A 14,428-nucleotide genomic window follows, 5' to 3' on the forward strand; every position below is an offset into this window, starting at 1 on the left:
GCTAACATTATGTTCTGAAATAAGGTGCTGTCAAACCACGGCTTATACAGCAGTAGGTAGTAGAGGGCAACCCCTGGCATCGGTACAGGCTGGGGGGGATGAATGGATCCAGAGCGGCCCTGAGGAGAAGGACTTGGGAGTACTGGTGGGTGAAAAGCTGAACATGAGCCGGCAGTGTGCGCTGGCAGCCCAGAAAGCCAACAGTATCCTGGGCTGTATCCAGAGAAGTGTGGCCAGCAGGTCGAGGGAGGGGATTCTGCCCCTCTACTCTGCTCTCCTGAGACCCCACCTGGAGTGCTGCATCCAGCTGTGGGGCCCTCAACATCAGAAGGATATAGACTGGTTGGAGCGAGGCCAGAGGAGGCCACAAAGATGCTCAGAGGGCTGGAGCACCTCTGCTATGGGGACAGGCTGAGAGAGCTGGGCTTGTTCAGCCTGGAGAAGAGAAGGCTCCGGGGAGACCTTATAGCACCTTCCAGTACCTGAAGGGCACTTACAAGAAAGTGAGGACAGACTTCTTAATAGGGCCTGCTGCGACAGGACAAGGGTAATGGTTTTAAACTACAGGAAGGCAGATTCAGACTAGATATAAGGAGGACATTTTTAAAAATGAGGGTGGTGAAACACCAGAACAGGTTGCCCAGAGAGGTGGTAGATGCCCCATCCCTGGAAACATTCAAGGTCAGGTTGGACAGGACTCTGAGCAACCTGATCTAGTTGAAGATGTCCCTGCTCACTGCCAGGAGGCTGGACTAGATGAACTTTAGAGGTCCCTTTCAACCCAAACTATTATATATCCTGGCTGTTTCACCCTCTATGCCTTTCCTAACAGTTTTTAACATGTGGTTAACATTAAAGCTTCTTAACATTTGCTTTTTTGATTGGCACTGACCTAATGCACTCATGGAACCATCTTTCCTTATCCCAAAAACTTGCTCCTGAGTGGCAACACCACAATCTGACTCCAAAATGAACAAGAACTTGAATTCTGTAATAACGGGAATAACAATAAATGCAATAAAGGAATAATTTGTTCCACTGCACATTAGCACAAGAAAAGCTGCCATTAACACATTACACTGTTCTTCAAGAAGTTTCTAGCCATTATTATATGGCCATTCCTTGCTACGCTACGAAGTCATCATCTAATAACCAAAGTCTTAACCCCAGTCTCCTAAAATTTCACACATTTAGTCTAGCATCTGTCCCATTTTCCCTTATCAATCCTTTTGGCATGTGTGTGCCCTGCATGTCTTAGGATTTTACACCATTTACAATATATTCCAAGGGAGAAGATCAGGCACTGCCTATTAGATACATGACATTTATTTCTGGCCAAATAGAATAATCAAATAAAACAAACAAAAAGAGCTTCTGAGAGTTGCACACTGGTATATTCTTTCCCCCTCGTGACCTTTTTGCTTCTAGTCACAAAGACTTTTAAGCCCAGCTTTTCACATCTGTGTATCAGATTCACTGTGGAAGATCAGTACTGACTGATCTGATCTAAAAACTGTTTCTACTGATCTAAGTGTGCACTTGGATCAGTAAAAAGCCAATCTATGACGCACATGGTTTGTTTATATTCTGGATAGGTCCCTATAGAGTTCTTTCAGCATATGGAGGTCAGACAGAAGCAAATGCAGTTATCTGTGCATTCCTACTGCAGCTGAGCCTACCTAAAGGGCTGCCTTCTTTAGAACTGCCATGCTACAGCGACTTGTGTGATCATGTTGCCCTGACAACCAGTGGAGATCCTTTTTACAGTCAATCTAGCAGACACCTGTGTTTTTGGGACAGATAGCCCTGAGTTTCATTGCTCACCATCACTCACATCTCCTATCCCACCCCAGTAAAGCACGGAGATTATCAAAATCAAAAGCGTGTCATACAAACCTAGAGCGTGGTTAACTGGCATTACTGTTCTGTTGCATCCCTTTACCTCAGTTGCCTAGCTGATACTGTTGAAGCACAGGTCAGTACATGAGAGTCTGCCGTCCGTTCTGGGAGTGCTTTGATTTACCAAAAAAAAAAAAACAAAACCCGCACCACCACCAAACAAACGAACAAAAAAACAACCCCACCAACCACAAAGAAGAAAAACTACACACATACCTTCAGGACAGTCCACTGCTCTACAACAATTGCATCATAGCCCTGCATGGTTTTACTGTCTTCTGCAGCAACATCTTCAAAGAGAAATACTCCATCCATTGTCCCGTGTAAAGAATCTGTGAAAACACAGGGTTATCTGTAAGCTTTATAGAAGGCAACCCATGTGTAGTGAGGCATTTGAATTTGTTAATAACAAATCCTTCCAAGGATGATAATAAAAAAGTGCACAGACCTTCCTTTGATAGTCCAGCTCTATTGAATGAGATTAATATCTCTAGCAGATTCTGAGAGCAAACTGACTCTCTAATCGCAAACCTCACTGTCCGCTCTGTTATTCCTGATTTTGTCCTCAAAAAAGCAGAGTTCTCCCATTTTGAGCAGGCAAAATTCAGTCCTCAGTTCAACAGTACTGCTCGCCTGCTTGAAGTTACACACACACATTGAGGGCTAAAGACCACGTAGTATGTCACCTTTTCAAGGGCTTTTGAAGGCACACTGATATTAATGACTACAGCCGTTCATTCACACCAGTCGGAACCCCACATATGGATGAGCCAGTTACAGTGATCCACATGGACTAAGGATGATCTGGCATATCTGAACAGTGTGAAAGAAGAGATACATTCATAACTATTTAATCAATTTATGAAGGCATTTTGACCATCTGGTTTAGTGGCTCTCTATTCTCATTTGCATTCCCAGCATGTTCAGCCTTTTTTCAGACAACACATACCATTAAAGTTACTTGAGCAGCACTTTCTCCTGCAACTGGGCCATATACTCCATAATCAGCAGTCACTCCCATTCCCAAGAACCCAAATTTTGTCAGCTCCATGACAGAACAGAATCAGAATAATTGAAAAAAACCCCACCCTTTCTTTGTCAAAATAAGCTAAATGATGAAGCAATATAATTATATTTAGAAAAACTATTAATAAGCAGTACTGCAGTGTTTATGAACACAGAAAACTCCTCTCACATTGTCACAAAGTGTGTTTTGCAGCCTTTCTCATTTAAATCCTGTGTATGACCAGTTATAAAGGCCTTGCTCATCCCCTCCCCGAGTGTTGTATTTTCCATGATAGTTTCCTCACATTTTTTAGGAAAACTATGTTCCTTGCACTGGATTGATAAATGTTTTTGAAATGCAACCGCACGTGCCAAGCTGACAGATTCCTGAACCGACAGGAGAGTCTTCTGGGTAAGTCTGCTTAGCTGTTTCAGCAGGTCCTTCTGCTTTCCCAGGGGGATGTTGGGAGGTCAAGAAATGCTATCAGGAAGGCACAGCAGCCTCCATGGGAAAACATGTATCAAACTCTAAACTGATTTTCAGAAAGGAGGCAATGAAGAGGGCTAAGAGCACGTAACTCTTGCAGACAATCTTAGTCAACATTTTCCAGTGTTATTATATGATCTAAATTCATTCTATTACTTGGGAATAATAAATGCCTACCAACGCACTGCAGCAAGACTGTTGCTACAGGTGTCAGGCATCTGCACACACCTCTGCTTCTACCCGCATGGTCCACTACTCTCCCCTGCTGCAGTTCCAGTAAGTGAGCAGATGCAAACACCCACATGAATCACGAAACAGGTTTCCTGTAACTCCGTTGAGAATAAAGAGGGATGGAGACACCTCACCACTACAGTGAGCCAGCATTACACACTGCTCCAAGAAGGATGAACTGGACTACAAAGCAGTAACTCCTGTCATCTAGATGAATTTTTCATCCATGTGAGAACAGACGTTTTAGTTATGAAACAACCACCCAGATCACCAAGTAGGTGGGTTGCAGGATGGAAAACCTAGGGAGAACAAGCTTGCAATATACCAATGGGTACAAAAGTTAATTATTCTATTTTATTCAGAAATGGTACTTTGTTAGACCCCACATTTCAAAGCCCAAACCAAATCAACTTCTGTGTAACGTATCATGTTCCAACACCCACACACAAATCTATTTTAGGATTCACAATGTACAAATAACCCTTTAATTTTCCAAAGCAGGGATGACAGGATAGCACCTAAGGCTGAAATTGGAAACCCATGGACTCTTACTGGACACAGACACCCAGGCCTTGCGAGGAAGTGTTATACAGCGTCGGTGTACTGCTCCTGTATCGTGAATTCTCTTAATGAATTCAGTGCCATGCTGTTGGCAAAACTGCAGCTTGAGCTCACCCCATGCGTTTGCCAGCTAATTAATAAGCGATCAAAACACAATCAGCATGCATGTGTTTACACTCACTCGTAAATCATCCTTTATGTTTCCCGCTGCTGCACATTCCACTCGCGCAGTTCACAGTTTCCACATATGTGAACATTATGGCACATATGTAATGTTTTAGAAACTAATAGCTGAGCTCGTGAGACCTTACAGGCCGCGGATAAATTTGACTGTGCTTCCTTGCTGGATGTACCATGATTACTGCTGAATGCTACATCCAGTCAATCCTAAAATCCATTAACTTTCTGGCCAGGAAAGAAATCTATAGAAAATGAGAAAACTGGAAGGGGAAGGATGATGAGGGAAAGACAGCTGCTGCACACTGATGTCTGCTCAACAGAGTGATGGTGGTGAAAAACTGCAAGAGAAACTGGTTGATGACACTAAGATTCTACTCCTTTACCATAACCAAGTCTCCTCTCTACCAGTCGTGCCACTACATTAAAACTTTCATGCCATGTAACCTATCTACATGTATAACCTATCTACAAAGATCAGCTATCTAAAACTTTAGATGGTGAGTTGGCCTTTCCAGTTTCCACTGTTTCTCATGAAAGGTATTCCCCAATTCTGATGAAGTTGTATTCTCTTGTGATAATGCCTTGTTTAACAAGATTAGAACTTAGCCTACATTAAAAAGGTCTTTAGTAATTTGAAACGGTAGTTCATTTGCAATAGGGTAGTAAGGAATGCCAAGAGAACAAACCATTTTGACTTTGTTGTTTGTGGTATCATTTCCCAATCCTTACTCTTGAACTGACATAACTTCACTCTTTCTTAAAGAAAAGGCTCTGAACATAAAGGTTACAATCACTGTCCTTCCTCTGAAAATGTTCCATTACCACTGCATTTTTTATTAAGGTATCCTACTGTGCACAAAAAGCTATTTTCACTGGGTTGTATAAATATTTGATGTAGCTCGGTTGACAAAAAGCTATTTTGATGTTCTTGCTTCTGATTTACAAGTAGTATAGGGGAAAAGATTTCTTACTTTACCATGACAGCTTTCCTAGTGGGCAACAATTTTCCCCTTGTAGTCTTTCAACTACAAATCCCCCTTATCTAGGAAACTAACCTTTAGGCTACTGTTGCTCTCAATGAGGAAAACTAGGTATCTGCGGCTTTGTGTGGCATGTGACCTGAATGTTGGCCTTTGCTTCATATTTACATTCCTCCCTCCTCCTGAATCTTTTCACCTTCAGCACACACAGAGAAAAATAATTCCATAAGGATGATAAAAATCCCAGCCTCTTAAGCGGGTAAGGTACCTATAATTGGCCAAATGCATCACTGGTTCGTCTCTGTCAGAGGCAGTGCAAATATGAGAGAGACAATCAATCTGACCCTCTAAAACCCTGCCCATTTTCCTCTTCCAAGCAACTCACATTGTGTTTCATTTGCTTTGTCTTTAAGTACTGTCAGTGTTATCTGGTTGGCTGGCTGGCTTTTTCTAAGTTTGAAAGGCAGGAAATTCACAGGCAGAATGGTACAAAACTACAAGGTCAGGCATCTGAAGACCTGCAGTTCAAAGCAACTAAAGACAGCAGGCTTGTGATTACTCTGTTAAGGCATCAAAGTATAACCTTGCCTTGGACTCTCCTCCCTTCTCACTACTGATTGGAGACTTGCTGCTACAGGAAAGAAAGAGACTCCACCTGTTAGTCCTTTCCGTTGGCAGTGGTATTAATCTGTAGCTTGCTGCTACAGCATCTACTTCTCACTAGAAGAGAGCAAGGGTAAAGTCCTGTGATCACTTTAGATCACTAGGCAGGATCAGTTTACACCTGGAACTACAGGCAGAATTAGCAATGACATGAGTTGGATGAAGAACATCAGAAAGTAATTCAACTCCAAATTTAAATAACTGTTACCTGTCAAGAGAGGAACATTCAAGGACCAAGCAAGCTGCTGTTTCTAACTTACTAGCAAATTCTGAATACATTTAATATATGGTGTTACTGCATCATTTACATATTGTAATTTGCAACTGTGTTACATTTCTGTTTATAATTATCTGGTACAATAAGCAAAAGGAAACAATTGTTATCGTGAACTTTAAAAGTCTTTTAAAGACTAATTATTAAACTGTTGGCAGAAGGAAGAAACAGATTTATGACTACTGACAATCTGGAAATCTTCACTTCATTGGGCATTCCAAGGACAAAGGGGAAAAGAAGATAATAACCCTGCTTTTAAGTCTAATAGGCAAAATAATGAATTCATACTTTACGCCAAAGAGAAAAGCAGCCCCCAGAACAAAGAAATGCGACACAGCCAATTAAAGAAAGTATGCTAATATTACCTTAATTTGGAATAGGATTAATCAGTGAATAAGGAGACCAGCTATGAAGAGCTGGATAGGCTGTCATGAAAGACTGGAAAAAAGCAAGGAGCTGAGAAGCCCTCAGCCCCTTCTTTCTTCCCTCCTCCCTACCCTGGGTTATTTCACACTGGTTGGCGTATGAGTGAAAAAGCTGTTCTGTTTCTCTGCATCATAGGAAAATTTTAGAATTTAAATCATAAACATTTAAAAGCAACGGATATCAACTTACGGATATTCCTAGCAAATGTTCTGCTAAAGCATGGGCACAGCATTTTAACTTAACTGTTCTAATTAACACACTTTTAAAAACCTTAACTCGGAGCTTTTTGACTTCTAAACCTGTTCTTCCTGTAACTCTAAAGAGCTAATAAAAATGTTCATTAATTGTTCATCTTCAATCTCTAACTTAATCCACAATCTGTTCACTTTTATACAATCCATTGTCTTGTTTAAACTGAAACTTTATCGTCATCTTTCAAGCCTACTTTATGTCCTCAGGCAGTTATCCAGTACTCCTCACTCTGTTGTCCAAGTACATGAACTTTCCCCAGGCCTCTGTTATGTAAATGAACTTTAGAAGTTTAAATAACAGAAAAATGCTGTGTTTAAAGCATTTTAACAGTGCACTGATAAGCAGTTTTTATTAAAGAAAATAGTGAGCCTGATAGAGCCAATTAGACTTGCCTCTATGTGTTGCAATTTGTACACATAAATGACCATTTGTTTTTAAGCAAGTTAACTAGCAATTACAAGGCTTTCCAGGAAGCTGTGTGAAAGCATTCCATCAGCTGAACTTTAGACCTTCCTTTTTTGCTACTTGCTTGCAAAATGAAAAATTAGGATAGCCTGTTAATTTCCTGATTGACTTTTACCAGAATTGACTCATATTATTGCGTTTCATCATGGGGCCTGGAATTCTGACCAGCAGCAAAATGGGAAGATTATGTTCTGGAAGCAGTTCCCCTATAATTTTGAGGCACAAACCCACGAATCTTAGTAGCAGTTTATGGATTACCACATTCCTTTTGAAGAATGTAAAACAAACCAAAATTAGGTGAACGATTCAGCCATAAGCACTTTAACCATGAAATGTACCAGTCACGTAATTTTCCAGTAAAATTTATCTGGCTGTAACTTTAACATTTTCATCTTCAAGTACTTCCCTTGGCTTGTTCTCATGGTCCCTTGGTGGTTATCTCAGATCCCTACTATGCACCTAATTCTTTCCTTGCACAGCAGGCGTCTTCACAGACACCACGGTGGCCACAAGCGTAGTACAGACTGGCTACAGTATGAAGCTGGGTCAGTGCTGCATTTCCACAACATGCAAAAATCTCTTTTTAATCTTCTCTTCTTAGATTAACACCAGCATTTAACCATCACTTATATGAACACACTAGCCAGGATGAAACAAACATAGAAGACAATTTTATAAAACACTGTGCCATCAAGGTGGAAAGGGTTTCTGCAAGAACTGGGAGTAACTGACTACATGTTGGCCAGGGAAACTGGAGGGTCCTTACACTGATCTGCAATCAGACCCGGACGCAGCGTGTGGCTGGACAGCTAGGAGGAAATGAAGTCTTCCATTTCTGACACATGCTTTACAATCTTATTAATTCATTTTACGTGGTACTGTTTATTAACTCTTTCTGCAATTACAGGATTAACTCTCGCATGTTTATAAAATACAATACATTTTCCTTATTCAAACGCCAAAATATTTCCTGTGCTTTCATTCCATTTCAGTGAAATAGGCTGATCTAAATGAAATCTGCCCCAAACCTGCATTATGGCACCTCCCAAATGTCTTTGCTTCAAAGATAATGACGTCTATTATAGGAGAAAGGAAAATAATCACAGCATAACGCTTTCTGTAATTTCCATACCATTTACCATTCCAAGGCTGAAGATGGCATTTACCAATGAACCTCCTCTCCTGAAGTGATCTGTCATGTGCTCCAGCCAATTTGCTTCTAAGCCATTCACAGTCTGCCCATTCCTGGAGACTCTCATAGGGATAGTCACTGTATAATACTGGCTGCACCTTTGGGTGGTTTTGGGCTTGTTGAAGAGAGCGAAGATCTCCGCTTCTATCGGGGAAAAAAAAAAATAAAAAATAGAGTGATGCAACAACCGTATCATCATATTTCAGCTAAAACAGTGTATAACCCACTGTTTGCCCTTGCCTGATTACCCTGTGTAAGTTCAAAAAGTACTTTGGGTCGTGGTTATCTCCTTAATACATTTCTGCAGTGTCCAACACACCAGGGTCCCAAAACCCAGTATGATATTCTGATTGCTCTTACAAAAGTTGTTACTAATAATGGATTCACTACCATAAAGCATTTAAATACAGTAATACCTGGGTACTAACGGACAACTCCCTTACTGGAGTTATCAGTGTAAATCAGGATAGGGAAACATGCCCCGCAAACTGCTTTAACTACTGTACCAGTCACAAACCCACTCAAAATCAATGCACAGAGTACCTTTATTTTTCTACTGTGTGAATTGTTAAAAGAGCTGTGACACTGAGGACAGTTCAAATACAAAATCTTATTGCAAATTTAGGAGAAAGTGCATCCCGCAGATCATGTCCCTTGAAGTATTAAGTAACTTGGTTTTGATAATAGTGGCGCTGAACCAGCAAGCAGTAGTCTCATCTGAAGAAAATGCAATGAATCATTAGTGTAGAGACCACTAGCTGGTTAGCTGATTTACTCTGGGTCTGAGCCACGGTGAGACATTGAAACAACAGCAAATGAGTTTCGAAAGTGGAATTGTGAATGGTCTTAGAAACGAGAACATTTTCCAGACTCTGCTCCATATCTCCTCTTGTTTACTGTAGGAGCAGTTAGCGAGGGCATAGCATCACAAAAAAAGTCATTGTTGACAGCACAGCTGAGCTCTCACAGCCCTAAAACTGGAAGCAAGTTTAAGTGCAGATATACCTTCCAAATTCTCAGAAAGATATAACCATCAATAGAATTACCAATAAACATTTTTAACACTAATATTTTACTAATTAATGAACATAGAAATCAATGGTAAAATTTTTATTAACTTCCAAATGCCAAAACTTCTCCCAAAATAAATTAATACAAATTTAAAGGCATTATATGAAATTCATTCATTCATTAAGATCCTCTTGTTTCCAAGTTACTATATTCTAACCCCAAAAATTAAGGTAAAGAAAGAGATGTCAAGAGAAATGTTAAGATTGCTCTCTAACAAACGTCACTGAGCAAGAAATAGTGTGTGAACTGAGAAGGATAGAAGGGAGATGCTCAGAGACAGGCTGGCAGCACTTGAAGAGAGCAGAAAGCTCACGATATAACCAAACATGAAAGAGAGACCTAATGATCCCAGATACGGACCATGATTCAAACAGAGTAGAAAGGAATAAATTGTTAACATGACTCCTCTTGCTGTTTACCACTCGTTTAGAAAGAACAATTAAGATAATCCTAACTCAGAAAAGCATACACAGAAAATTTCTGTAATCGTGTTGATTCTAACCCCCAAAATAGACTTATGTTGGAAACTGAGATATTTTTGGTGTATATGAAGACACTAGATTAACAACAGCACATCATGGAACTGGAAAACCATAGGGAGATGATGACTTAGATTTGACACTGGGCTGTTGACAACCTGCACGTAAAATGTGTGGGAGAGTCTTCCAGTGGTTGACTTGGTTTGTCCCCATTACTGAGCGTACACTACACCACTCCTAACCACCCTTCAAGTCACTATCGACAAGAGTTTTCACCAGCGAGCCCGACTGCTCAAGCGTGGACAAAGACACCTTCAGTTTGGTTCTAGGTAACAGTGGAATTTCTGTGCCTTGTCCATAGGCAAATAATTTTCAACACTGTTTTGAAGAGCCCTTTAATGAAAGGGAAAGCGAGTGAGTGCTACAAAATATTCAGAAAAAAAAATGAAGACACATAAAAATAACACTTGACTAGGACAACACCTTAATTAAAGGATAAAATTAAATTCTGCTAATAGTAAGAAATACTACTCTCTTTTTTTCTGAAGTAGGGAAGATGGAGTTCAAGAGTGATAACTTCCTATGGAATAAGTAGGCTAACTGGAAAAAAAACCCAACACCTGACACGTTCTGTCTTCATGTTCCCAAGGAAGGATGGAGAACTGGTGCCAAAGACTGAAATACATTTTCCATGGGAGGAAAAGGGAGTGCTGTAATAACAAAAATTCGTACAAGAGTAATAAAGAAATCAGCAACGTTGTACAGGCAATAGATTTGGAAAACCCTGACTGTCACGTAAAACTGCCTTCTCAGACCTTCAGTCATAGAAAGTATTCGCATAACTCACCGACTAAAAAAATTGTATGAGAAATAAATAAAGCCAGAAAACACTCAGAGAAATAAAGACAATTAAGGAAACTAAAGGCATTTTTTAAGTAAAACCTCTTATCTGGCAAATCAGGAACTGTATTAAAACCCTGACATGTTACAGACAGAGAAGCTGGGAAGATTGAAGGTGATCAGCTTCACATTAGGCAGAAATATTAAGAATACGGTTACTTGTAGCAAAAGCTTTTCACTGTTTGGTACGAAGGAGAATAGCATCAAAAAAAATGGTTAAACTTACTAGGTTAACCCTCTCAAAGACAGCGTATACAAAAGGAGAAAGGTCTCATTAGACTTGGAGAGAACTAATTTAGAACTCGAAGAGAATCTTCATAATGTGTAAGATTCTACTGTAAACTAGAACAATTTCTTCAAACAACAGCTACGCTTTGACCTAATCTGGCTGCCCCCTTACCCAACAAAAACTGAAGAAATTATGGTGAAAGATTACTAGCGTGTGATCCAAATCTGATGGCAAAAACCTAATTACACCAAAATGCAACGGAAACTGAGACAATAGTCAAAGGAGGGTACAATACAAAGTCATTCTCAGTCCTACATACTAAATCCCCAAAGGGGTAGGATTGTTTGACTAAATCCAAGTATCTCTATAAAGAATAGGGATAAATTAAAGTCAAGGACAGTACCAACTGAAAAGAATGCAGATGGAATTTCCTTACGTAGACTTGTAGCTTGTAAGGAAAGTAAGCAAAGCGGTAAAAAAAATGAGTGTACACACTAATTCTTAGGTTTCAAACAAATATAGGAAAGAAAATATTTTGAGGTTTAAACTGGAAATGGGGCAAAAATACTTTTTTCTGATGACTTCATTTTCTAAATTACTCTGGTCTACATCCTATTGTGAACTACAATTCCTGCTATTGAAGTAACCTCCAAGCAACAAACACACACCTTAAGGAGGGTACTGTGAGATCTCATCTGAGACTTTTGCTTTCTGATGGCATAGAATGCCATTTAAAAGTGGAAAGCACACCAGAGGAGAAATATGTCAAAAAAATGAAAGACAGAAAACTGGTGTATGAAGAATCATCTTACCAAAAAAAGAGAACTGAAAGGCAAATTATTAGGAGCATCATTACCAAGAGGACCTTTATTATGAATTAACAAACATAATGGTAACAAAAATAACTGCTGCTTTCCAGTAATTACAGTTCTGGCCGTAGCACTGGCCCCAGGCCAACTATAGGGTACTAGGAGATGTCAGAGTCCAGTTCACACATACTCCTGCTGTTCCTGATGTGGTTCAGTTTCAGCTGTTCACCTGCTACAAAGAGACTAACTGCAATAAGGCTTTGTGACTTATTCCTTCTACTGCTGCAAAACCTTGTCAGGCAGATTAGCAGGGATTTTTATTCAAATGGACAAAAAGGATACGAAGATCAAGAGCTGTCAGGGTATCACAACACATACAGAAATCAACCAATTCAGCTGAACGGCAAACAAAAATGTCTTTACACACCAGCATACAGGCCATAACAAAGTTGCACACGCTCGTATCACCTCTTCATCTGCCACCTGACGTATGCGCAGTCACTGTGAACTGTGTGACCATGCTCAAATCAGGTTAAGTGGCTCATTTGGTGCATCTTTTCTTTGCTATTACAGTGGTAAGACCCTCCCTGCATCCCCACCCCCCAGAGGAGTTGGAAACATAACTGAGGCAATTTTAACTTGGCTTTTATGTATGAGAGGTCACTGCAATACTTACTGCCAGTAAGTGGTTTTAAACATCGTGATGGTGTTTCACTCTCCCCAAGTCCATTTGGCTTGTCTGCTGCTTCTGTAACACCTGGGTTCGCATGCTGAAACTGTCCTTCGTTTCCCTTGGCAGACTTGAGATTCAGCTCTTCGGCAGCCTGTCCTTCACCTCTCCAGCCCTCCTTGGATGTGGCACATTGGTCAGCACTCTCCTCACTCGGTGCTGGAGTACTGCACCCATTAATGCCATCTATTTTGTCGCTGTCCGGTGAAGCATGATCCTCGGTGTAATTTGAAATGTTTTTATTACGTCTTGATTGCGCAGAGTTGTTACTGGCAGGTGTCAGGGAGGCACTGTCAAGACAGTTCTTTTGGGAATGGTACTGAGGTATAATTCCAACAAATTTCAAGCCTTGACTTGCAGCATCTTGAATCTACAAGTCAAAGAAGATTAGATTTTTAGCTGTCAAGCCGTCATAGCTAAACAGAAATACAGAAAATAACACCTTTCAAGGCAGCTAGCATGTCATTTTGCTACTTTTGCCCACTACCACAAAAAAATGTCATTACATTTACATTAAAAGTTACATTCTAGAGAATCAGGATGAAAAGTTCCCTGAACCATCTGAAATAATGTGAAAGTGGAGAAAAAGAAGAAAAAGGGGAAAAAAAAAAAAGAGAAAGAGGAAATGCCTACATATTTCTTCAGAAGAACTAAAGTGTGTGTTTGAAAAGTTTATTTATGCTAAATTACCAGAAGTGGTGTTACTCACACAAAGTTTTAGTATGAACCTTAAGAAGTCAGGGACTGTTACATCTTCTGCTGGATTAGGTGCATGATTATGACACTTTTGCAAGTAAAAGGTTGTTAATTCTCTCTGTTATACGCACCACTGTAACAACAGTTGTTGTTTGTCCTATTTTGGATTGAGACACAAATGGCAAGCTTTCATATAATGAGTACTTGACAGCAAAGCTGTTTTAATACATCACTTTTGGGAAGATACAAACTGGAATAGAAAAAGGCTTTGTGCGATGAGATAAGAAGAATCAAAAATGAAAACTAAGGGGTACGGTTGTTAATCCTGTACACTTCAGGTAAGGGAGGAACATGGAGGAATCAAATCACAAAAGATCCTAAGAAAAAAGCACTGGGCTAGTAGTAATGACAATTAGATGGAATTAACAAAGGAAGGTTTGAGACAAAGCAAAGAGAGAAATGTGGTTTAGGCAGACTCAGCATTAAGGATGCACCATCCATTCGAGAAATGAGACTCACACTCCTCAAACCCAGGAGAAGCTGCAGCGAGGGCCAGACTTCTGTGCAAACATGAGTGTCTGCTGGTTCATTTATCAAAAGGAACATTTCCAGGTAATGTATACTCTTCACATACTGTAAAGCCTAAACACACATAAATATTTCAAAAAGAAATGCCTTGACAATGGAGAAATAATTTCACTCTCTCTGCATACCATGTCATACCAGAGAGTTGAAGTGTCTTAATTATTCTCCAAGGCTCTGTTTAGTATGATCTTATGTGAAACAGTTCAGGCTTTTTTTTTTTTTTTCTTCCAGTAGCAAGTAAATGGCAAGAATTTGGTACAATTTTTTTCTTTTGCCTTTTGTTAAATTTAAGAGGAAGCTCATTTCTGCATCTT

The 14,428-nt window shown here is 40.0% G+C and overlaps 1 protein-coding gene across 1 annotated transcript in view; it reads right to left on the bottom strand.

Annotated features, from left to right (window-relative positions):
* Positions 1 to 2,115: 2,115 nt before the first annotated feature.
* RFTN1 (raftlin, lipid raft linker 1) overlaps positions 2,116 to 14,428 on the bottom strand; it is a gene marked incomplete at both ends in the record, with an annotated part of 36,420 nt that continues 24,107 nt past the window's right edge. Inside the window, 3 exons of the mRNA XM_010159262.1 lie at positions 2,116 to 2,231; positions 8,556 to 8,759; positions 12,780 to 13,203. Of these exons, the coding sequence (XP_010157564.1) occupies positions 2,116 to 2,231; positions 8,556 to 8,759; positions 12,780 to 13,203 (744 nt within the window). The remainder of the gene's footprint in view (positions 2,232 to 8,555; positions 8,760 to 12,779; positions 13,204 to 14,428) is intronic.

Source organism: Eurypyga helias, unplaced genomic scaffold (assembly GCF_000690775.1).
Source record: "Eurypyga helias isolate BGI_N326 unplaced genomic scaffold, ASM69077v1 scaffold14139, whole genome shotgun sequence".
In the NCBI taxonomy this organism is placed as follows: Eukaryota; Metazoa; Chordata; class Aves; order Eurypygiformes; family Eurypygidae; genus Eurypyga; species Eurypyga helias.